The following is a 25096-nucleotide window of genomic DNA, read 5'->3' as shown; positions in this document are numbered from 1 at the left end:
GCTCCTTCCCCGCGCGGCGGCGCTCCGGGGCCCTGTCAGCTCCTTCCCCGCGCGGCGGCGCTCCGGGGCCCTGTCAGCTCCTTCCCCGCGCGGCGGCGCTCCGGGGCCCTGTCAGCTCCTTCCCCGTGCGGCGGTGCTCCCGCCCTGTCAGCTCCTGCGGATGAGCGTGCTGCGTGGTTGCTGGCTTGGCCTCAGCAGCCTCTCCCCTTCTCTTTCCTTCCAGACCCTCCACTCTCTATCACCCACTGCAGGAAGAGCCTGGAGTCTCCGTAAGTGTCTCTGATCCTGGGAGAACTGTGCTGTTCATGGCAGGGGGCACATAGGTAGACGGCTTGCCTCACCCAGCCCATCTCAGTGTTTCTAAGCCATTTCTTCTGGATTGACCTGTGTGTTAATTGTACTTGCCCAGCCCCATCTCAGTGTTTCTAAGCCATTTCTTCTTGATTGCCCTGTGTGTTAATTGTAAGTTGTCCACACTGGTAGAGGGAGTGGCAGTGTAGATGATCCAAATTAGCCAGTAATCAGTTTCTCTTCAGCCTTGGAATGTATTTCTCTAGTGTTTTCCCACCCTAGCAGATTTGCCTCCTTAATATGTATTGCTTAAGTTGATATTAAAGTGAGCTTGCTTGCCTTGAAAAGGGGGGAATGAAGCTGGAGGTATGCTTAGAGCACACCAGAGAGGGGGCAGGCCAGCACAAAAGTGGAGAGGTGGGTGTTCACTGGAAAGATGGATGATGCGGTAGGGGCCGGGTGCGGTGGCTCACACCTGTAATCCTGGTGCTTTGGGAGGCTGAGGCGGGAGGATTGCTTGAGGCCGGGAGTTCAAGACCAGTCTGGGCAACATAGCAAGACCCCGTCTTTAAAAAAAAAAAAAAGGAGGATGCACATCCAGACAGTGGAGAGTTGACCAAAGCATTTCACACCACGATACGCAGCCAGTTTTCTTTAGCATGAGGATCCTGGGTGCTGGGTGGTTGCCAAGAGAGGGAAAGGAAGTCCTGGCCAGCACACTCCCCCACCTCATCCCCTCCTGGCTCTCACTCCTCCCTGCAGCTTGTCCTCTGGCAAGGTGAGCCCTGAGAGCATCCGCACGCTCCGGGCGCCGTCAGAATCCTCGGATGACCAGGGCCAGCCTGCGGCCAAGAGGATGCTGAGCCCCACCCGCGAGAAGGAGCTGTCGCTGTACAAGAAGACCAAGCGGGCCATCAGCAGCAAGAAGTACAGCGTGGCCAAAGCGGAGGCCGAGGCGGAGGCCACCACGCCCATCGAACTCATCAGCAGAGGCCCTGATGGCCGCTTCGTGATGGACCCTGCCGAGATGGAGCCCTCACTGAAGAGCAGGCGCATCGAGGGCTTCCCCTTCGCCGAGGAGACGGACATGTACCCCGAGTTCCGCCAGTCGGACGAGGAGAATGAGGACCCACTGGTGCCCACATCTGTGGCCGCCCTGAAGTCCCAGCTCACCCCTCTGTCATCCAGCCAGGAGTCCTACCTGCCACCACCAGCATACAGCCCTCGGTTCCAGCCCCGCGGGCTGGAGGGCCCCGGTGGCCTGGAAGGTCGGCTTCAGGCCACAGGCCAGGCCCGGCCCCCTGCCCCCCGGCCCTTCCACCACGGCCAGTATTATGGGTACCTCAGCAGCAGCAGCCCTGGGGAGGTGGAGCCGCCCCCATTCTACGTGCCAGAAGTGGGCAGCCCCCTGAGCTCCGTCATGTCATCCCCGCCCCTGCACACCGAGGGGCCCTTTGGCCACCCTACCATCCCCGAGGAGAATGGAGAGAATGCATCCAACAGCACGCTGCCCTTGACTCAGACACCTACAGGAGGGCGCTCCCCTGAGCCCTGGGGCCGGCCAGAATTCCCCTTCGGGGGGCTGGAGACCCCAGCAATGATGTTCCCCCACCAGCTGCCACCCTGTGATGTGCCCGAGAGTCTGCAGCCCAAGGCCGGCCTCCCCCGAGGACTGCCCCCCACCTCCCTGCAGGTGCCCGCAGCCTACCCGGGCATCCTGTCTCTGGAGGCACCAAAGGGTTGGGCAGGCAAGTCGCCTGGCAGGGGCCCTGTCCCAGCGCCCCCCGCCACCAAGTGGCAGGACAGACCTATGCAACCTCTGGTAAGCCAAGGGCAGCTGCGACATACAAGCCAAGGCATGGGCATACCCGTGCTGCCTTACCCCGAGCCGGCTGAGCCGGGGGCGCACGGTGGCCCCAGCACATTTGGCCTGGACACCCGGTGGTATGAGCCCCAGCCCCGGCCCCGGCCCAGCCCCCGGCAGGCCAGGCGCGCCGAGCCCAGTTTACATCAAGTGGTGCTACAGCCCTCCCGGCTCTCACCTCTGACCCAAAGCCCCCTCAGCTCCCGCACTGGCTCCCCTGAGCTCGCCGCCCGTGCCCGGCCTCGCCCGGGCCTCCTGCAGCAGACAGAGATGTCAGAGATCACCCTGCAGCCTCCTGCTGCAGTCAGCTTTTCTCGAAAGTCCACGCCATCCACGGGCTCCCCGACCCAGAGCAGCCGCAGCGGGAGTCCCAGCTACCGGCCCGCCATGGGCTTCACCACACTGGCCACAGGCTACCCTTCCCCTCCACCTGGCCCCGCCCCTGCTGGGCCTGGGGACAGCTTGGACGTGTTTGGACAGACGCCTTCCCCTCGAAGGATGGGGGAGGAACTGCTCCGACCAGAGCCCCCACCACCCACGTTACCTACTTCAGGGTGAGTGCGCCGCCTCTTCCACCACCCGCACCTGGTCAACTTCCTTCCCCACCCGCCTCGCCCTGCCCTCCACCCCGTCCATCCGCCCGGCGACAGGGCTTGTGTGGACATGCTGCACCAGCATCCCTCGGGAGAGGAGTTCTGGCCGCCGCGGCATTGGCAGGGTGCAGTCGCTGGGGTGGAGCGGGCCCACCTGCCCAGGTGCCCTGCCAGGAGCATGAGGCATCTTCTCCAGCAAGCCCTGAGCTCTCAGCGGGCGCACCACCTACCAGGGAGCAGCGGATCACAGCGAGTGCCCTTGCGGGGGTGGACCCCGTCCCTCTTGGAGTTGATGGCTCTCCGTGTCCCTGTGGTCCTGGCATCGGGCGGTGGTCCTGGGGGTTGCCCACACACCTCGTGTCTAGCCTCCTTTTCTTCCCCGGCCCCTCCTCCTTGTTAAGCAGGACCCCGGAGCCTGACTTCTCCAGACCACCAGGCCAGGGGCCTCCTGTTTCCAAACTCCTGGCCCTTAGCAGCCCTAGTGAGCGCCGGACTCCAGCCCCCTCCTCAGCCTCTCCTGGAGGCCCAGAGAAAAGTGTCAGGCCTTGTGATCATGTGCAGGACACGTCCCCCACCCCCACCTGTATACCTCGCAGGAAGCTGCAGAGAGACAGACAAGCTCCGGCTATCAGCCCGCCTGAGAGAGCACTCTCTAAACTGTAGCAGCTGGTATTCCAGGTACCAGAGCCTGGACACCTGTCTATGCCTCTTCTTCTCTCATCCTTCTCCCCTGCCGTCCCCCCTCCTCCTCCCCCTGCCCCTCCTTCCTTCTCCAGTCAGTCTTTCTCTCTGCCTATCTTCCTTCCTCACCATCGTCTTTGGGTTGACCCGACTTGCTCAGAAGAACTGGCCACGCCTCTGTAGTGCCCCTGGATACCCCGTCCCCCCGCCCTCTTCTCTCTCTCTTTCTCTCTCTGGCTCCGTCCTTTGGTCTCTCTTCTTGATGTAGCCGCCTGTGGAGGGAGCAGAGAGTTCCAGAGGAGGCTGGCCTGGTGGTAGGCAGGATGGGAGGTGGTCGAGGAGGAGGGAGCCCAGCGCCCTCCCCCTGCCCCGTCCCCCACCCTCCCTGGTACCTGGAAGTACAAGGTCACCTCCCAGCCCCAGCCCCACCGCGGGCTGCTCCGGGGCGGTGAAGGGGGTGCGGAGCTTAGGGCGCAGGGAGGTGGAGGAGCCGCAGCCGCCGCCTCTGTCTGCGCGGGAGGTGCCGCGGCAGCCCTGTCTCTGTGCTTTGTGCGCGCTCAGCTCATCTGCTTCCTTCCATCGTGTCTGGGTCTCTGTCTCTCTCCTCGTCCCTCCCCCGCGCTCCGGCCTCGCCTGTCCGGTGCTCGCTGTGCCCCCCCCTGCTTCCCTCTGGGTGTGCGTGGGCGGTGCCCCCCGGCCGGTGTTGATAACTGCTTTGTTTCTGATTGATCTCAGCTATCTGGGCAGTGTTGTCGAGACAAGCCTCTCCTCAGCTCAATAGGTAAGGGAGCTCCTCGGCTGGGCGGGCGGGGGCGGGCAGGCGGACGGGGCTTCGGCCGGGCCATTGCTTCCTGGACAGGGGATCCAAACCATGTCCCCTCACCGCCCCGTGGGGTGGCTGCTGCCGCTCCTCGATCCCCACAGCTTCTGGGTTCCCCACATCGAGCCACGCTCGGCACCGCCTAGCTGCAGCTTCTGCCCCCCCATCCCCATGTCCAGCCCCTCTAGAGCCCCCTGCGGCTCTCCTCACTCCGACGCCTTGCCAGCCTGCTGCCAGTACACCCAGGGCCTCCCACAGAAGCCCTGGGGCCCTGCATGCACCCCGAAGGGGCCCAGAACGCCCGAGATCTGCTTTGCATCTCTGCACCCTTGGGGACCTCTGTGGGGCCCCTCTGGTATCCAGGAAGAACCTCCCGCACCCTATTCTCCCAGCAGCCCCAGGCAGAGCATCCCTTCTCCTGGGGTGGTTGGCCCCTCACCAGCTTCTTGGGATCTTGGTGGTATTAGGCTCTCTCGAGGAGCACAAGGTTGGGATGAGCCCCACTTCTTCCCTGACAGTGGGGTCCTCCGCAGGGTCAGGTCCCTGCAGTCATGCTGTAGGGAAAGGGTCTTGGGAGGACCCCCTCCAAGGGGAGGGGACAGGCTTCCCCTGGGCAGACAGGCATTGAGCTGGCAAGAAGTGAAACCCCCCAGGGACCAGCACTGTGTCCCTCCCTCTGCCCCTGCAGTCGACCTCTCCTTGAGTGTCCTTCCAGGTGGAAGCCAAAGGAACTTGGGCATTCAGGGAGCCTTTGAGTCCCTCACAGAGACTCAGGGCCACCCGAAGCTCGCTCCCTCTCACAGTAGCCTAACAAGGTGCTGCCTGTCGCCACGGACCCTCTGCCCTGTGCCTGGGCACACACAGGCATTGGGCACCTGCATGGGAGACAGCGAGCCTCCCGTCCAGGTGCTTCTGGCTTCCCAGGCGAGGAGACAGGTACCTTCCCCACCTAGAGATGTCAAGGGAGGCTCATTTTCCTAACCAGGGCTATAATTCTCATTCAGTCCGAAGAGTGGCCTCCATAAAGAGGACTGCCCTGACATTTCTTTACCATCTGTAGCTATAAAATTGTCAGCAGCCCAGAGGCCCCGGAATTGTGGGTGAGGCTGTCTGGCATAGGGTGAGTGTGAGGAGAGCTGTCCAGCGTTTACGAGCTCACCTGTTCCGGGGCCCTCTTGCGGCCATAGACCCATTGGTCTTCCACCTTCCCCATCTCCTTCCCTCTCCCAGCTGTGACTCCTCCATGGCCCCCGGAGGTGTGGGAGCCCTAGACTAGCTCTCACCCCAGCTCCTGGAAATTCCTAGACTCCGCTCTCATGTGTTACTTCCTCGCCCCTTCACTCAACTCCATTGACCCCCCCCTTTCCCAGTGTCCCCACTGTGCCAGATCCAAGAGAAGCCCACTCTCTTTTCACTGCTGTGGCAAACCCAGAAACCAGGGGCAGCGATGAGGGACCATCGTTTCTCTCCCGGGCCTGGCCAGCATCCCCAGCCTAGGAGAAGGAGACCCTCCCCATCCTGAGTCAGCCCCTCAGTGCTGGGCTCTCCTGCCTGCTGGGAGCCTTCCCGGTACGGCTGCTGGGCCCTGGGGAGATGCAGGCTCTGTTCAGATGCTGTCTCCATGCTGCACCTTTGCATGTGTGCCCTCTCGGTCTTGCTTGGAGAAGTTGTGACAGCTCTTGTCCACGTGCGTTCTCGCTGTTTCTTTTCCCTTCAGTTCCTCTCCTGTTCCTTTGGCCCATATGTAGTTGTTGCCCCTGCCTCTCCTCTTTTCTCTCTCCCTTTTTTTCTCCTCTTCCCAACTCCCTTCTCAACATGGGGAGTTGTATTGTGTGGACCTGTCCTTTCTGTGGACTGTGGGGAGGCTGAGCCAATTCTTAGCTCCCGTCTGAGCCTAGTGATGCCCTGTCCTCACCTCTCCTTCCACTCGCTTTCCCGTTCAGGCTGTCACTGCAGGGAGGCAGGTGGGTCTGGAGCATGGAGTGGCCCCTGTCCTGGGTCAGCCGTAGGAAGGAGCCCTTTTGGAAACAAGCCTCTGTCAGGTTCTGAGGCAGAGCACTGGTCTGAGCCCGGCCCCACAGAAGGGTTCCATCTTGCAGTCAGTGGGGTGGGTTCAGACCTCCAGACTCCTGCAGTGGGCCCACCCTTTCCCTTGCTATGGCCCGTCTGTGAGTGGCTTTCCTCTGCCTCCATCAGGGTATAATCAGGCAGGTGGTGTTTGCTCTCAGATGATTAGAAGAGGAAGAAAATGCCCATCAAGCCACTGATTCAGCCTGTTGGCCAGGGAACACCTGAACAGCGTCGTAATGGTCAGCTGATGGGCGCTGAGCTAAGGAAATATGCAGGGGGTTTTGACTTTCCCTGTCCTGAGGCCTCCACTTTGACGTGGCTGCATCTTTCCTCAGCTCTTCTGGGTAAGCTGAGAGCTAAGCAAATAAGACCTCCTGGGCTACCTGGTCGTGATTTGGGTTGCGTATGGATTTTTTGAAAAGAGAGAAAAAGTATTGGTGGGTGTGGTGGCTCATGCCTATAATTCTAGCACTTTGGGAAGCCAAGGAGGGCAGATCTCTTGAGTCCAGGAGATCGAGGCCAGCCTGGGCAACATAGTGAAGCCCTATCTCTACAAAAAAATACAAAAAATAGGTGGGCATAGTGGCACATGCCTATAGTCCCAGCTCCTTCGGGGGCTGAGGTGGAAAGATCATCTGAGATGGGGAGGTTGAGGCAGCAGTGAGATGAGATTGTGCCACTCCACTCCAGCCTGGGCAACAGAGACCCTGTCTCAAAAAAAAAAAAAAAAAAAGAAAGAGAGAGAAGTAAGTTCCAGGCAATTGTTGGTAGTCCTGTACTGTAAAAATCCCCTCTGTGCCAAGGCTTTGAGGCCCTCATCTTACAGTAATCCCGTGACTTCCTGGAAGAAGAGGAGCCCCAGGGTTCGTAGTATTCCTGCATGCTTTAGAACAGTATAGACTGTTTGGGAAGAGAGCTGTGACCTTAAATTCTTGGAAAGCCCAGGACTGGCTTCTGGTGTAATGGGATCATCTATGGATCAAACTTAGATTTACCTGACAGCTGAATTCCAGGGATAGGATGGAGTTGCTTCACTGAAGCTTCCCATCTGAGACATTGGCACCAGGAGCTCCATGACCAAAGGGTCCCAGGTGGGGCTGGCATTGGCAGCAAACATGGTCACCTTTCCTAAAACAGGGAGGCAATTTGATTGCATAGGGCTTTACATGCAGTTCGTAAAGTCTGTTAGGTCACGTTCTATGCGTCTTTTCTGTACCATGTGCCAAAAATAGACTCGTTTTGCCTGCCCCGCTTCCTCCCTCCTGTTCTGCCAGACACTAGCTTTTGTTTTTTCCTCCTGCATTGGGTGAGGGTCTTGGTGTGTCCAGAGCCTTCTTTGTCCTGTGGCCATGCTTCCGTGCTGAGCCCAGAGCTAAACAGGTGGACAGCAGGTGTCCTGGAAGGGCTGGAGCTTGGCTGTTTCTCAAGGGAAAATCGGCTGCTTCTGGTTACTGGATCATTACTGTTTGGGAATTTTTGTCTGAAGATACAACTTAAGCAGGCTCCTCTACAGCCCTGGTCTGTCTTACCGGGCTGTTCCACCAAAGCACAGAATGTCAGTGCTAGCCTCAAGTACGTTGCAAGGCATATCTATTTCTCAGGTGTGGTGGGGATGCCATGCTTTTCTTCTTTGTAGCTGCTATACCTGTGTTGATTGGGAAGACGTTGGAAGGGCAGTTGAGAGGTGAGCCTAACGTTAAGAGTCTTGGCTCTGTCCCACGATGACTGGATTATTCGACAGGTTGCTTACCTCTCTAAACTTCAGTGTCTCCATCTGAAAAATGGGGGCATTGTAGTATTTACCTCTTAGGTTTGCTGTAGAGATTATAGGCAATTACTGTACAGCAGTGCCTGCTGTGGTAAGTGGTAAATCAATGCTAGATAAAAATGACAACAGTGATAAGATGTGGATTCTAACCATTGTATCACCCCTGGAAGTTTCACCTGGCTTGAAGAATCTCTAACAGTTTTCAGGGCACCCTGTACCCGTTTCTCTCGTGCTCCTGCAGTCTCCCTGGATGACGTTGGAGACTACTGTTCTTGCTGGTCATGTGCCTCCCTGACCACACGTTGCTCTCCCTGTGTGGTCCTCCTGAAGAGGCCGGCCAGGAGACAGAGATCGACTGAATAGGTGGATTCACATTGACTTTCCTTGTAGGCAGCATGAAGAAGCCTCAGTCGAGGATGAGAAGGGGTGAGGATGTGCCTTCCACACTGGCAAGGTGTGCTCCCTCCCGCCCGGGCACCTGCACCCTTTGTCTGCCTTCCCGCTTCCTTCCCAGCTGCTGCTGTGCTGTAGGATCTCTCTGGGTAGACTGGCATGTTGGGTCACTTCTTCACGAGAGGGCTGTGTGTGCCTGTGTGTGCACGTAAGGGACCCTGTGTGTCCTTCTCAGCTCTGCTGTCAGGGGCTATGGAAAGTCAAGAGGTTGATCCTGACCTAAACTTTTGAGGGAGCCTTTTGAAACTCTATGGACTAAAGTACTAGAGAACGATGACATCCCCCAGGAAGATAGAGGTCACTGCATTGCCAGTGCATGCAGGAAACCCCAGAGACCAGAGGCTTATCTTCATTTAGTGTGTAAGTCTCCTCTTCCTGCCTTGCTGCCAAGATATTTGATGTTTTGGAGAAGAGGCTGCAGGTTTCCTATCCCTGTTAACATTTTTTTAAACCTCAGACCTCTTGACCTTTGGGGTCTTCTTTTGCCCTCACAGCATTGTCTGTCCTACCTCTTTTAATCAGGACTTTCTAAAAACTGTTTGCGATGGAGATAGGGGAGGGAGTTGGGGGGTCCAGGAGAAGAGCGAGGCACGCCCATCCGCCGTAGCTCCAGAGCGTCCCTGCTTCTCTGATCGCGTGCTAATGCCAGTGCTGGTGGGAAGACAGAGTGACCTGTCTCTTTCTGTTTCCCCTTCATTCCTCAGGCTCCGAGTTGGGTTACTTTGAGAAGAAATGGCATTGAGAACATGTCTTTTAGGTTTTCCTCTTTTATGACTCTTGAAAGATTCTCTCCAATATGCATCGAGTGTCACAGACTGCCTGTCCTCTCAGCTCTTCTGGCTCCCTTGTGTACCTGGGCTGCTGCACGGGTGTGGCCAGACTGTGGAACCTGTCCTAACTGTGCAGTTGATCCACCAGGCAAGTGGCAATCAGGATGCAGGAAGAGAGGCCAGTACACTTCTGTTCCAACAACCCCGTTTCTCTGTCGAATCCTAAAATACAGAGGTTCACCACGTTCTTGTTACAGACAGTAAGGGCTCTGGGAGGCTACCAGATTTGGTTGTTCTGCCGTCATCTCCTGCCACCTTCTCCTGTTTTCTTACATGGCCGAGGAGAGCTGAGCCTCATCTGCAGAGTTGAGGAGACACTGCCCTGAAAATGTTGGTATATGACAAGAATTCGTTGCTGTAAGCTGCTGCTGTTCTGTGGGAATCTTGCAGCTGCAGGAGAAGAAGCTGGGGTCCGGGTTTCTCACTTAGCACCCCCTTTTCTGGAGATGGAGGATGGTTCACTGGGATGGGAGTTGCTTGCCCCCTGCTCTAATATGCCCTTTTACTTTCCATGCAAAGGTCTTGATTGTGGTGATTTCTAGGAACTCCAGACGTTGAGCCTACTTCTGTCTCTGACACTGAATACATCCCAGCTTGAGTTACATGGGAAGGGGCTTACTATTAAAGTCTCTCTCTCTCCCTTTGCTAGGGTCTGCTGATTGCTCTGCAGGTTGTGGCTTCCGTCCAAGGTGGGCCATGCTCCTGGAGCTTTCTACTGGGTTTTCTTCTTTCCAGGAGCAATAGAAAGGCGGGTATCATGGAGCCATCGTGGGCACCCTGGGCTCTGTGGGACTGAACTCTGTCCTTCTATGGGTCAGCTACTTGGCTTTCTTCCAGTCCCTCTTCCAAAGCCTCACACATCCGGGAGCTGACCTGTGGCTCTCTGGTTGTCCTTTCCAGAACACTTCCACCTGCACCCGAGAACGCTGCTGCACCTGAGAGGCTGGAGGCTCTGAAATACCAACGGATAAAGAAGCCCAAAAAGTCATCCAAGGGCTCTTCGAAGTCAAAGAAACGATCCGGTAAATGATGGGCAGAGGGCTGCCCCACTTCTCCCACCTTGCCTTGCCATTGTCAGGAGGGTGACTGGGCTCAGGGTCCCAACCCTGGGCTTTCTCTGGAATTGAATCCACAAGCTTCTCTTGTCCTTTCTTTTTTAACACTATTTTTCAAGCAATACACAAACATGATTTTAAATACAAAATGAGAAAGATAAGCAGAATCTATCTGATTGCTCTCCCAATTTGTTTCCACTCACCTGGAGAACTGTCATTTTCAGCGTATGTGCCTTCAGAACCTTTTCTGTGCCTATAGCTTCAGAAAATGTATCCTATTGTTTTAGTGTGTTTTCAAACAACACAAATAGTAAAGATATATTTTTCCACTCTGCCGTTCACCTTGCACGTAACTCTTTTTTTTTTTTTTTTTTTTTTGAGACGGAGTCTCGCTGTGTCTCCCAGGCTGGAGTGCAGTGGCGTGATCTCGGCTCACTGCAAGCTCCGCCTCCCGGGTTCACGCCATTCTCCCGCCTCAGCCTCCCGAGTAGCTGAGACTACAGGCGCCCGCCACCACGCCCGGCTAGTTTTTTTTTTTTTTTTTGTATTTTTAGTAGAGACGGGGTTTCACCGTGTTAGCCAGGATAGTCTCGATCTCCTGACCTCGTGATCCACCCGCCTCGGCCTCCCAAAGTGCACGTAACTCTTATCTCCTTACTTACTTCCCCTCTATCATTTCAGGCCTTCTAGGAAACATAGGCATGACGGGGCCCCATGTGGAGCTCAGGGTACATTGCAGCCTGGGCCCAGCCTCTGCAGGTTGGCTGCACTCTTCTCAGTGAGATCGAGTGAAGGAAGCCTTCTTACCCCACAGAGAGGGCGCCTCTATCGAAGTATGTCCGATGTGTATCTTGCAGGGATAGGTAGCTTCTGAGTGCAGAACGAATTTAGCCCTCTTTAAGACTAGAAAATTGTTTAATGTTTGTTAAAAACCCTCTTTTCATGAATGGTTTTAGGAGTGTTGTGGCAGGCTGTGAAGGAAGAATGCTGAACAGTTTCTTTACAGATCTTTGATAACTTGTACAGTAACTCTCCTTATAGATAGGATTATGGGAGAGTGTTATACAGAAATTCAGAGCCCCATGAATCTCTGGGAGACAGTGATCACTTATGATCACTTAGCCTTTGGCAGATAATAGTATCCTCTCGGTTTACAGATGGAAATACCGTGGCAGAGAAAAAGAAAATGATGTTTTTAGGGCTTGGGTTAGAAACTGGAGCTCAAAGCTGCATTTTCAACCAATTTAAGCCCATTCTTAACCCATTTAAGACCCATCAATATATATTTTATATATATGTATAACTTATGTATTTCTTTGTTGCAAAAAAAAAGTCACACCAGAGACCTGCATTCTCTCTTGTTCTGATGGCAGTGGTCCTGTTACCAGTTCTATGTTGGCATCTTCCAAATGTCTGTCTTTAGCCCAGGTCCCTTCCCTGAGGTCATGGCTCATCTTTCCAGTTGCCAGCTGAATGTGCACTTGGGTGTTTCATACGCCTTTACAATGTCTAAAGCAGAGTTATTGATCAGCCTTTCCAGGTCTGCTTCTCCTCAGCTCTTCCTCAGTTTAATCACTAGCACTGGTGCCCCCTGGGGTGTCAGGCCCTTTAATTCCCAGATTCTTCTCTTGCCTTCGCATCTCACGTCAAGCCCACTAAGTAATACCTGTTAGCTCAGCCTTTGCAACATATCCTGAATCTGGCCACTTTCCGTTGTCTCTATTGCTAACTCTATGTTCTGAGTCACTGTCTGTCCCACCTTGACTATTGCAGTACCTTGTGACTGGTGCTCCAGCCCCATCCTTGTACCTTGCACCACGGATTCCACACACAGCCACCACAGCAAGCTGTAGGACACGTAGCAGCATCCTCTCAGTCACGAACGCACACGTGCAGGCATGCGCGCGCACACACACACACTTCTTAAAACCTTCCAGAAGATTCCCGTCGTAACCAGAACAGATTTCAAGCTCCTAGATGCCCTGCCTGTCTTTCTTGCCTCACTCTTTTCCAACTGAGATGACCTCCCTTCTGTACTGGGGACACACCACATTTAGCCTTAACTTGGGGCTTGCACAAATGCCATTTCTTCTGTTGGGAATAGTGATTTTTCTTCAGATCTGTAGAAGGCTCATAATTTAACACGCAATTCAAGTGTTAACCCTTTAAGGAGCAGAGTAGTGCCTCAGTTGACTCTATTTTATCTTTGTAGTATTTTCAGTAACTGCAAATTTTATTTCTGTACTTTTAAAGTCTTGACAGTTTGTCTCTTCCTCTGCACCCTAACATGGATGCATAGTCTTTGAAGATAGCAAAGGCATTCCTGCTTAATCTCCAGAAGGGCCATAAGACAGAGGAGAGGGCTGGGCACTCCAGGAAGGGTCAAGGCCTGACTGTTGCATGGAATTAAAATATTGTATAAAGTCAGTCATTGCTTGGGGCAGACGAGAAAGATGCCCTGAGTCCCAGCCTGTTCCTTCCCGATCCCTAGTCCCTAGAATGATGCCTAGTACTCAGGAGGCACTAAAATAAATATCTGTACACTGATGGAGAAAGAAATGAATGAGAAAGAAAATCCTCTCCATTCCACTTTCTTAACTCCTATTCCAGTGAAGGAGCAGGGTCAGGTTGCTGGTTGCCTTAGCGGAAAAGAAAGTGCTTTCTCTGCAGCAATTCGTTCTGGTCTCTCTAGACTCAGGTGATTCCTTTGTTTCAACATTAGAATCCCGGAACATATGCAGGTGGAAAAGGTGAGCGGGCTGCGTTCTTCCTTTTCATCCGCTTGCTTTTCTTCTCTTTTGCGTCCCTCTTCCTTCCTCCCTAGACGGTTCTGCCTCCCAGGCTCAGCAGCTTCCCAGCTCTCAGGTTCTGTGGCCCGATGAAGCTGTCTGCCTCCGAAAGAAGAAGAGACATTCCCGTCCTGACCCCTTTGCCCGGCTCTCGGACTTGTGCCACCGCCAGCTTCCGGAAGACCAGACAGCGATTCTCAACAGTGTGGACCACGATGACCCAGGCCATGCCACTTTGCTGTGACTCCACCCCACCCTAGGTGTCCCCGGGGCGAGGTTGCTGGGCTCAGGCAGGGAGGGCCACCGTGTGGGGGGTGTGTCCTCCTCCGCCTGCCAAGGACGGCCCGGATCTTTGTCCTGCATGCCCCCTCTTTTGCCAGAGCGGGCGTCTCCCTCCAGATTCTGGCCACCTGTCTTCGGGACGGAGGGCGGGCAGACTTTCCACCTGTGGGTCGAGGTCAGGAAGTGGATTGGAGCCTGGGCAGCACCTGTCTCCTCCCCTCCGCCCCCTGCTTCACTCGGTTGATTTTTCTCATCTCTTCCAATGTCCTTGGAAGTGAAGAGGAAAGCACGGCTTTTACTGCTCTCTGCTTCTGTTTCAGTTTTTCAAGTCCTGGAAGAAGGCTGGACTTAATGTCCGTCTTCCACACCCCCACATATGTATAGATATAGATACAGATGCATATGTCTGTAGTGTGTGGGTTTCTCTATGTGTGTGTGTATATATATATACATATATATATGTACATCGAGGCAAAGTGCTGTTGCTCTCTGTGGTCAGTGGAGGCAGGAGGAGGAGGGCAGTGGTCAGCTGGGGTTTGCGATTAGCACTGGCTGCACATTGGCCAGGTGCTTGACATCTGTCTTGGGGGATTCTTTCTCCTGAAACAGGATCCACGCCTCTCAGCTGAATTCTCCATTTGTCTCCTACCTTCTCCCACCCAGAGTAGAAATGGGGCCTTGCTGTGATTACTGGCTGCCTTCTGTGGGGGTTCAGCAATGAGTTACTGCAGAACTAAATTCAAGCCTTTATTTCTTGGTTCCTGGGTGAAGAAGGGGAGGCCAGGCACCCAGACCTGCATCTTTCTTCCTTCCAGCGCGGCTCACGCTGCAGAAGTAGAGGCTACTCAGCCATGGGGCTAAAGCAAGCCCCTGGTGCACAAATCCAGCTCATCCATCGGCACCCTTCCGCCCAGCCAGGCCATGAGCTCTGTGGCCAAAGGCTCCCCCACCGCAGAGCCACCTGTGCTAGCGCCAAGCTGCCGGCTCTATTTATACCGTCTCCGGCTCAGCACTCTGCAGTGCTGTTCCACAGCGGCTGATTGGATCCTCCTTTCCTTTTGTGGGAGCTAATTCTCCAGATTGATTAATTACCACTTGTGCGGAGCCGCCTGTGGCTTTCCCATACTCACCATGTGCTGCCTGCCGACTCTTCTCTGCCTTGGGGCCTTGCTCCTCCCGTGGACCTGAGCTCCAGGAGGATGGGCTCAGGTGAAGCTAGGGCGCCTCCGGCTGCTGGGGCCTGGGACGCTCTGGATCCCGCCCGCTTTGCCCAGTATCTATTCTGTGGCTGAGGCATAGGAATGAAGGCGGGAGGGGTGGTGAGTAGGGTCTGGGCACTGACTCTTCCTCTGCCAAAGTCTTGTCCTGGTTCAAACTCTTAGCATCCAGAAGCTTCATGAGGTCATCTTCCCACTAAGACATCTCTCTGCCCGTAAGACATGGTGCTGCCCAAGGACAGGGCAGAAGGCCCCGAGGGCGGGCTGGAGGGCAGATCTGCCCCTGCCCCACTCTGTGCAGGAGCCCCACTTCTGGCTTGGCTTAGAATGAAGGTTCCTTGAAGTATTTCCTTCTTGGTGCTGCTGTCTTGGTGGGTTTGGGGGCGCCCACCTCTCCCGAGTCCCCTGCTTGGATGTGAGCCATGGCAGCACTGGACGGCTTCTGCTGGTCTCATGCAGCTGCCATGGGCTTGGCCCAGTGACCTCGCAGGATGAGGCCTTGGATGGCTGCTGTCTCTTCTTGGCATTTCCATCTTAGGGGATGGACTTCTTCTCTGCCACACAGGCCCTGGTCCTTCCTTTCACCCAGGGAGCTGAGGACCAGCTCCACCCTTGAGGTTTACTGTGCTAGTCACACCACCGCAGTTCCTTTCTGAACACATCTGAAGGGGTCGTGGTGGGAGAGGCACAAAGGGGCTTCTGAGACTAGGCCGGGCACCCTTGGGGTGGAACCTGGGCCTTCCACTTGATGTGCTTCTCTGGGGCATTGGAATCTACTTGACCACTGAGCAACAGCTCTGCAAGGTGGAAGAGCACACAACTCTTCGGGTTCTTTTTTCCAGGTAGCACACCCTCTGCCCCCGTGCTGTGACATGCTGCTCACTCGGGCATCTCTCCTGGGGGATGATGGGAGCCAGCTTACCTGAGGTGTTGGGGTGGGAGGTGGTGGCTCACCGCCAGCTGACATGCAGCCTTTGTACAGTGTGGGGTTTCCCTCCCAGAGGAGCTCAGGGGGCTCAGCCAGGCCCTGGGATGCACTGGGATGTGGGCATCAGGCTGTCAGCCTTCAGGATGAATTTGGCCAACTTTTCTGAGCAGCATCCTGAGAATTCCAGCCCTCAGTTTAGAAAAGAAGAGGAGATGATGAGGTAGAAAGCTTTGCTTCTTTTGGATGTCATGAGAGGCTGAGATGCTCAGGCTGTGGCTGTGCCTTCCAGGGCACCCCCGTGCTAACCAAGGTGCTGACTCCTTCTCTGCTTTCCGCTGGCAGTGCCCATGACCTCAGCACATAGACCCAACGCGCGGAGCCGTGCTTTTTGCTGGTCACTGAGTGGCCGCTGTGCTGTGGCTTCCCTGGCTAGGGCAAGGATGTCAGGTCTACCCATCTCTCAGTGGCCTGCCACTCATTCAGCTCCCATGAGGGCTTCCTCCTGTGACAGTGTCCTCGGAGGTCAGCAGCCCTCCTGCACCCCGTGGACAGCAATGGAAATTGGTGGAACACCCTCTCTCCATGGGATAGAGGGTGAAGATGTCACAGGCACAAGCTTAGGTGCCGGGTGTGGGCGTGTGTGACAGCGTGGTTGTGAACATGTGCGTGATGGAGCTATAGCCACCTCTAGGGACCAGTGTCCTTCATAGTCTGCTGTTGAACAATGGCAGTGACTACTGACCAGCTTCTTAGGACTTCTGCGCTCACTCTGTGGGAGATCATGCTTTCCAAACTTCCCCTTTTACCATCTGGCAGCCTTGCAGTAGACACGGCTCAGATGCAAACCTGCTCCTGTGTCTCAGATGTCTGTCTGCCTCTTCAGGATTGTGGCTGAGAACGGTGGCTCTTGCAGTGTCAGGTGACCCACAGACCAGGTAGAGGGTGAAATGGTTCTTAGTGGGGCCTGGACGACTGCATTTGCGTGGGGAGAGAAGATGTACGACGAGGCAGAGAGGCGAAGCCTGTCTCGATTTGCTGGTGGGCTGCCGTGGGCTCCTTAGTGCTGAGCGGGGTCCTGTGCTGGATTATTGGGGTGGCTCTGGGCCCAGCATCCCAGAGTGGCCCTGCCTGCAGCCAGCCTGCCTCTAAGCAGCTTCCCCCGAGAGACTGGGGGTAGGACAAGCCTTTTGAGATTCTACTTTCTTAGCAGGAAGGACGCCTTTTTCCCAGTGGGCTGACAGGGTCTGTGCCCTCCTTTGAGGTGGCCTAGTCCCACAGCCATGCGCTTGGGGGAAGACTGAAGCTGGGTGGATTGAGCCGAGTATTTCTTGATATTTTTCCTTGCTCTTTGTGTTTATTTTTGATTTGTGATCTAAAATATTTGGGGTTGAACTGATTTAATTTATTCCTCTGCCCTTTTTGTGCTGAGGAAACTGGGGTGAGGTTCAAATGTGAAATTTTCTGATTTTATTTGGGGTGGGGGACAAGGTTGACAAAACAGTAGCTTCCGGGGAGAAACAGATTTCACGGCGCCTCCGGCATCTTTGGCACTGCCCACGATCCAAATCTCCAGGGCTGAAGACTGCGTGGCTGGAATCTGTTTCTTCCCATTTTGTTAGCAAAAGCCTTTTCCAGGCTTGGGGGTGGGGTGGGGGAAGAATTGTACATAAAGTACATTTTATTAATATGTAGAGAAACCTAGGAAAAGAAAAGCTAATGGTTAATCTTGGGCTTGCTTTGCTTGCATGTAAAGGAGCTTTGAGGGCACTGCAGGGATGGCTGGGGAGCTGCAGGAAGGGGCAGACGGTGGAGCCGAGTGGGTCGTGGAAGGCCCCGTGAGTCCAGCCTCTGCAGCACTCTAGGAGCGGTGCACATTCCCACTGGGGCTTCTAACCCAGCCCTGCCTGGGTATCTTCTTCAGATAAAGTGGATCTGGTAGGCAGTGTGTAGAGCCCCATGTGGCTGTGTGTGTGGCTTTGGGGAGAGGGCCAAAGAGGTATCTTATTGGCCAGATCTAGGTTGACTAGGGTAATGAATGGGGCAGTGGTGTTTCAGGACGGGGAGTTGAAGAACTGGAGGGTGGAGGGGAGACCTATGTGTTTGCCAGGTGTTGGTGAGGCTGGAAGGGGCACAGAGGGTGAGGTCAGGCATGGGTTAGGATGGTGAGACCACCCCAGGGGACATCAAGCCTCAGCATCTCTTTGAGTCATGTGATAACTTAGTCACTTGTAGGGGTGCAGGGTACACACTGGAGGATCATCTCAAGATGACGAAGAATGATTGACTGGTGGGAGTCTGGCTGGGGAGTGGTGGCCGTGCAGGGCCTGTGGGAGGGGGATCTAGGCATCGGGGACAGATTGTGGGGTGGGGTCCTGCATGTGGACCCAGACTGGATCTTGGGAGAGGTTTTCCTTCTTAGCTAGACCTTCCTTGCTTCTTCTAGAATTAGCCTCTAACACTAAGTGCCCAAACCAAATGTGGACATCTTTATACCATATTTCAACTTCATTTGTTTTTGGGGGCTCCTCAGGCCCAAAGCTGAGAGACTTGTCTTGAGATGCCCATCCTATCACCAGCTCTTCATCAGTGGAGAAGGAAGCGCCATTCTCGCAAGCGTCACATGTTTATTTTCCTAAGTGCAGTGGTGGGTTGCCTCTCCGTCCACACAATCTGAAAATGTTCATGGGCCTTGGTGATGGTGATGGTGATAGAGAGGAGGAGCTGGAGCCTGATGTGCCTTCATCCCCCTTTCCTCTTGAGGTATAGAGGCTTCCTTCAGGCCATGACATTGCACAGTGGCTTCATGAGGCCTTCTCTTTACTTTCTCTTCTTTTGATAGGCTAAAGTCACTAGTCTGTGGTGGTGGGAGGGCAAAAGAGTTTCACCTGAAACTCTTGGCTTGACCAGCCATTCTTCTCTCTTAATGTCTCCAGCTCTGCTTCTTTTTAGATTAAGAGGCAGAATTAAAAATCTCTTCTTTAGAAGAAGTCAGTAAACCAAGGATCAAAGCCCAGATTGGATTTTTCGCACTCTTACCAGCTAGCTGTTTGGCTAGGGGGACCCGTCGCCACCCTTCCCTCAGACTGCGAGTGAATCCACACTGGTCCAGAGCCTTATTTCTGGGTTCCTGTCTGTACTCTCAAAACCTTCTTTTAGGAGCAAGTATAATAACCCCACCAGATGTTCTGTGTGTTGGGTTGCTGAGAAGGTGGAAGTTTTTTCCAACCTCATTTTAAGCTGTTAGAAAAACACTCAGTAGATTGAATTTGGTCCAAAGACACCACCATCCCCTGAGGGATCCCGTGTAGGATAAGGACAAATGAAGCGTCCATACAGGGGTCATTAATGGCTGCTCACATCTTAGAGAAGGAAGAGTCCGGGTATCTTGGTTGCCATATACTTTGGTGGAACAGTGGCCAGTCATTAAAATCACATGGGTGTTGTCTTCTGCGGCGTAGAAGACAGTAGTAGTAGTTAGGGTTTCAGACGAGAGCTGGTGAAAAGCTACCGGCTTTGGAGCCCTGGCTGGAAGAGCTAGATTGGACAGCTTTAGCCCCATGGCTCAAATGCTCAGCTCCTGTCCCTGGTCCTTGGTTGTCACCACGCCCATCGCCCTAGATGGGGACGTGAATGGCTGTCTGGGCCTGCCTTTCTTTCGGGTCTTGAGGAAATGTGCTCACCAATCCTACCTCTCTGTGGCACTGGACTTCCTGGATTTATTTTGGGAACTAGGGCAGACTCTCCCTCGCCACCCCATATACACACTAGTTAGCTTCCCTTCCCTTCTTTTCCCTTCCCCACTTCTGTGTGGCTCCAGAGATCTTGGACATGTGCATGGTTTACGATGGGGAGGTGGTGGGAGGGGCAGGGAATCCTGGAGGGCAGGGGGTTGAGCTGGGGAGGGGGATTTGCATTTTCGGCCTCAGAAATGCTGTGGGCATGCTTTTGGGCCACGTGTGGGGTTTTCACTTGAGCCATGGAAGGGGCGAATGCCCAGCCCTCCTCACGCTGGTGGTGGAACCTAGGGCTTTGGCCTCCTTTTGGCATAGGGGTCTATGAAGCTATATTTCTGGTGGAGGGGTTGGACCTCCTCACGGTCATCTTGCAGTTCTTGAAAGGGTAGTCGTCAGCCACTCTATCAATGAGGATTTATATGGCCTCCCATGAACGAGAGGTGTGCCATGGCTGATGGTGTCCTGGCGGGGCTGGAGAAAGGGGATCATCTCGTGTCCCTCTGCAGGCACCAGGTTGTTCCCCTGGTCTCTAACCCCAGCCAACTGTCTAGTCCAGTGTTTCTTTTCTGGATTCAGGAAGTAAGTGTGTGTATGTGGTGTATGTGTGTGTGTGTGGTGTGGTATGTGTGTGGTGTGTGTGATATGTGTGTGGTATGTGTGAGGTGTGCATGTCTGATGTGCGTGTGTGTGTGTGGTGTGTCTGTGTGGTGTGTGTATTGTGTGTGGTGTGTGTATTGTGTGTGGTGTGTGTGTCTCTGTGTGGTATGTGTTGTGTGTATTGTCTGGTGTGTGGAGTGTGGGGTGTGGTATGGTGTGTCTGTGATGTGCGTGTATGTGATGCAGTGTCTGGTGTGCATGTGTGTGATGCAGTGTGTGGGGTGTGTATGTGTGTGGTGTGTGGTTTGGTGTATGTGTTGTGTTGCGTGTGGTGTACGTGTGTGTGTGGTGTGGTGTGTCGTGTGGTGTCTGTGTGTGTTGCATGTGTGGTGTGTCTGTGGTGTGTTTAGTGTGCGTGTACTGTGTGTGTGTGGTGTGTGTGTGGTATGTGTTGTATGTATTGTGTGTGGTGTGTTATTGTGTATAGCTGTGTGTGTGGTATGGTGTGTGTATGTGGTGTGCATGTGTGTGTGTGTGATGTCTGGTGTGCGTGTGTGTGATGTGTCTTTGTGTGGTGTGTGTGTGTTGTGCATGGTGTGTGTGTGGTGTGTGTTGTGTGTGGTGTGTGTGTTGTGTGTGGTGTGTTTGTTGTGTGTGGTGTGTGTGTGGTGTGTGTGTTGTGTGTGTGGTGTGTGTGTTGTATGTGTGTGTGTTGTGTGTGTGGTGTGTGTGTGTTGTGTGTGTGGTGTGTCTGAGAGAGATTTGTACAGACATGCTGATTTGCCTGTGTAGCGTCAGGCCCAGGAGACCCTCCTTTGGTTGGCTCCTTTCTAGACAACTTCTGTTTGGGTAGGAGGGTCAAATTAGTAATGTACCATCTTTAATGTATTTTTTATGGAGACGGTACATAAAATTATATAAATCTCTAGAATTGGTTCTATTTTAAGGAGAGAGGGGAATGTATGTGGGGGGCAAGGATCAGATGCAATTGTGGAAAGTGGGAGCTTCGGGCGAGTGGTACTCATGGGGTATGGGGAGCGGGAGGGCAAGAGATGAGTGCCAGGCAAGATGCACAGGGGCCTGTGCCCTCTGCGCACGTATATAAATATAAAGAAAACCTAGATAAAGTCTATCTATATAGCTCTATATCTATATGAAGTCATAGTTTGCTTTATTTTTGTACCTGTGCTTAGAGATGCTTTCAGCAGTGCTACCTTCCCAGGCAGTCTGGGATACTAGCTCATGCCTTGATGCCACCTCCTTCCCTGCTCTTCCTTTGATATTCTCTCTGTTCAGAGTTTCTTGGGTCTTTCTGATGGAAATGTATATATATATATGAAAAGTTTGTAAAATAACAAAACAAATAACCCACCTGCAGGAAGGACAAGTGAGCTGAAGGTTGTGTGGAGCTGCAGGATCTGATAGCCCTAAAGAACCAGGACCCACGCGTCTTTTGCCACTTGGGAGGGATGTTGACTTGAACTTCTTTGCAGAGGTGCTTAACAGGGCAAGGCTGAGGAGATGAGAACTGTGACTGGATCCCCCTGTGGCTGCGGGAAGGTACGCAGTTCCTCAGAGAGAATCCGGCTTCGCAGCATTAGAAAGGGGGTGGTTGAGACTACCTAGGGACCTACGGTGACACCTGTCTTGGTTTGTAGCACTGTAGCTCAGACAGCTCAGACAGCTCCTAGAGGGCATGGCGATGGGAGAGTTTGTGAGGCTGGCTGTGTGGGCTTGGTCTTGGAGAACACATGGCCTGTTTAGTGTCACTGCAGATTCTTAGAGCCAGTGTGAATGTGATATATAGTATAAATATGTCATCTATGTTTTTTTCAGTGATTTTTAATTGGAAAATAAAGTGCCATTGCAAATGGGATGGTCCAATCCTGGGACACTGAGTGGAGGATGGGGAGTGAGAGATTAACTTTGGGCAGGACTGGGAGAATAGGTCTTAGTGGAACCTTCCTTCTGGCCTCCAGCCGGGGACTTAGAAAACTGAACAATGTATTGGTAGAACTGGACCCACAGCGGGAGATTCTGGAGAGCAGGAGTTCACTTGTATCTGAGCAGGAAGCAGTGTGCCCTGAAGAATACCTCTTTGAGCAAATTCCAGACCTCACACACATGCAGGGGCCCTGCCTTGCAGCCTCAGCAAGCGTCTCCTGGGTGCTAGCTCCTTCCTGACTTGCCCGGAGCTCAGAGTGCTGTGTTTGAAGCCGGTGCTGGGCCAGATGGTGCAGGCAGCGAGGAGAGACTCAGGACTGCAACCTTTCAGCTCCTTATTCCTGCTCATCACTCAGAAAAGGGCAGTACTAACACCTTTCCTAACCAAGACGTGGCACTCCCTAAGAGCTCTTGTCTATAGAGTTCGGTCCCTAGAGGAAAGCAGATGGCTTCACTGTGCGAAGGGCTTGGTTGACAGTTTTGGTGTATTATGGGAAGAGTAGGTTCGGGTGAAGCTTGAGTCTAACTCTTGATCCTCGCATGGACCTATGAGGCCCTGCCATTCAGTCAGGCACTGTCCTTGGGTCCTCAGATTAACTGCTGAGAACACTTCCCACTTTCCGAGGATGCTGATGGGAAATGGGCTGTGTCCACACAGCCGGAAGGGCCCAGTGCTGGCGCCACTCGCAGTGTGTCCATCCTTGCCTTGACTGATCTTTCTTCCAGCCTCCTGCAGCTGAGTATTTCTTGTAAGATTTTTCAGGGGGCTTGGGCAAGAAGAAGAGCTGCAAATTCTGTTCCCTTCCCACCTTGAAGCCTTCCCAGGCCACCACGGTCTCTGCACGAGGGAGGCTTCCATCACCGTTCTTTTGGCTCCTAGACCCACCATCCCCTCTGTTTCCGTGGACTCTGCCCGACTTCTGGGCCACATGCCACCAGCAGAGTAAATCGCTCCAGCACCCCGGGCACGTCCTAGGGCTCACCCTCCCACCAGGGCCAGCCCAAGACTAGGTCCTCAGCAGCATCAAGGTCTGGGAGAGCCACTGGTCCGCATGTCACCATTCCATTCCTCAGCCTCCAACTGGACCCTTTGTTTTGGGGAGGGAAAGGGAAGATGGGGCTATGTACCTTGAAATTGTACAGTGTGGAGGGGATGTTAGTGCCTCCCTGTGACCTTTCTGCTCCACTGCTTAGCAAGATGAGGTAAGAGTGGGTGTCAGAGGGGACTTCCAGCTTCTCTGAAGAGCCAGCCCTTAAGGCACTTGGAGCAAAGGGCATTGAGATCAGCTTTATGTGGAGTAAGGAGGAGGCCTGGGAACCGCTTGTGGCATCAGTTGGTGGGACAGGTGGATGAGTGTGCTCTGATGGGGCCTCTACGGCCCACAGCCACTGCCAGGAGCCTGAGCTCTTCCCCATGCTTGGGACACATTCCTTGGTCCCCGCAGCAGAATGGACATTGAATTTTGGTGCTTTTCCCTTTTGGTAGAAGGTGGGGGTATCTGAGGAGTTGTTTCTGTCTTGCTACCTCTGTCTGCTGTACAGAGCAAGAGTTGGGAATAGGGAGATCTGTGAGAACCGCCCTCCCGTGGATCAGTGTGGGCCCTGTCCCTCTTCCCCATTGTCACCAACCAACAGCTTGGGGAAGAGGGGCCTTGTCTTGGATTTTTGCTGCGCGCTTCCACTCCTCTTTGTGGTAGATGTTCCTATCAACCCACTTTGAGCAGTTTGAAAGTAGGAGGCGGGGGAAGAAGCAAGCCTGCATAGCACACTTCCTGTCCGTAGGGGGTTGACTGTGGCATTGGAGGGTGGGGTCGCAGAGTCTGGGGACCGGGAGGAAGGTACTTGATGGGATAGTCTTGATTCTGGAACTTTAGACTGAGGTGTTAGAAAGGGGAATTGTTGGCTAGGGGAGAACAGCAGTTTAACGCTCCACTTGCTAAGTTGTATACATCAGTGTCAAAAGGTCTTGACCTCCCATTCAGATTTAATTTCCTAACTGCCATTTGTGGGGCTAGGGATAGAGGGCCCGGAAGGGGGCACTGTCACCAGTTGCTGCTGCTTTTCTGCAGCCACTGACGTGAAGGGACCACATCCTGCTTCATGTCAGCGACTCCTGCCCCTTGGTCTTCAGTTTTTTCTCTTCCCAGGAGGGACTTTGATCATGCGGGATAGAATTCTCCCATCGCACACTTGGAGGCAAGTTTTAGATGAGCTTCTTTCCTCCATTTCACCTGGTGGTCTGTGGACACACAGAGGGTGGGGGTGAGCAGGCAGTGTGGGTGGGGAGGGGCTCCTGATGCTACCTCCCCCAGATCCCTTACAAACTCTGTACCTCTCGGTGCGTGGCAGCCTCTTGCTGTAGTTCTTCTTTTCTGGATATGACTGTCAGTTTCGTCATGAGATTTCTTGCTCTCATTTCGAACTCTTTCTTTCTTCCACTTTCTTTGGGGGTGACCCCCGATCCATGCCAGGTCTTCCTGTGAAGACAACTCCAACCTCGTTTCCATTTCTTGAATGTTGAGTATTACAACATCACTGCGCTAGGGTGCTTCATGGTGCTGTTCTCGAAGAGGCCAGTTGGGCTGAATCCCCCTCCTCCCACTGGCTCCTGATATCTTGCTGTATTTTGTCTTCTTTCTGATTTTTCCCTTGGGGTTTGGGGTGGGTGACTTAGGGGCGGCTTTTGTGTTCTCCCTCTCTCTCTCTTTTCTGTATGTATGTATGGACTGGCTAAAGTGAGTTTGGGCAGCTGACTTTATGGTATGGGTTGGCTGACTTTTGTTCAATATTAAAGACAAACCAACAAATTGTACAGCTGCACACAGAACACCCTCGAGTGTGAACTTGAATGGCAACTAGAGGCTTACTTTTTGAACTTCAGGTATGTAACTCAAAAGTAAATAAAAACACTATTTTTTCAGTAAGCTTTTTTTTTTTTTCTTCTAAAAGATGACTTAGAAATCAAACTATAAGAACATGAAATCGGTGCTGTACCAAAGCCTTATATGAACATATTCTACACTCTGTATAACCTGTGAGGAGCTCCCTGCTCTATCACCCTCTTCTCAAAAGCCTGGGAATGCCAGCGCGTGCCAAGCCTGGGGCTGGGTCTTGGGGACCTGTGGGCCAAGGGTACCCTGGGAAGCAAAAGATGATGGTGAGAATGGGACACCCTTCTGC

General features: G+C 53.7%; 1 protein-coding gene across 15 annotated transcripts in view; it reads left to right on the top strand.

The window, feature by feature from the left end:
* The window catches only part of IGSF9B (immunoglobulin superfamily member 9B), a 59628-nt gene extending 34788 nt beyond the window's left edge, over window positions 1–24840 (top strand). For 3 of the 15 annotated variants that reach the window (XM_015116171.3, XM_015116170.3, XM_015116173.3), the window contains 4 exons: window positions 224–269; window positions 1054–2709; window positions 10271–10392; window positions 13250–24840. In XM_015116171.3, coding sequence (XP_014971657.2) covers window positions 224–269; window positions 1054–2709; window positions 10271–10392; window positions 13250–13458 — 2033 coding nt within the window. In that variant the 3' untranslated portion in view covers window positions 13459–24840. Of the gene's footprint in view, window positions 1–223; window positions 270–1053; window positions 2710–3344; window positions 3427–4164; window positions 7057–8477; window positions 10060–10270; window positions 10593–13249 lie in introns of those variants that run through there. The other 12 variants (XM_077964715.1, XM_015116172.3, XM_077964716.1 and 9 more) reach the window with 10 other exon arrangements.
* The last annotated feature ends 256 nt before the right edge of the window (window positions 24841–25096 follow it).

Source organism: Macaca mulatta, chromosome 14 (genome assembly GCF_049350105.2).
Source record: "Macaca mulatta isolate MMU2019108-1 chromosome 14, T2T-MMU8v2.0, whole genome shotgun sequence".
In the NCBI taxonomy this organism is placed as follows: domain Eukaryota; kingdom Metazoa; phylum Chordata; class Mammalia; order Primates; family Cercopithecidae; genus Macaca; species Macaca mulatta.
Note: the sequence above shows the minus strand (reverse complement) of the source record. Positions and strands in the feature narration are given on the sequence as shown.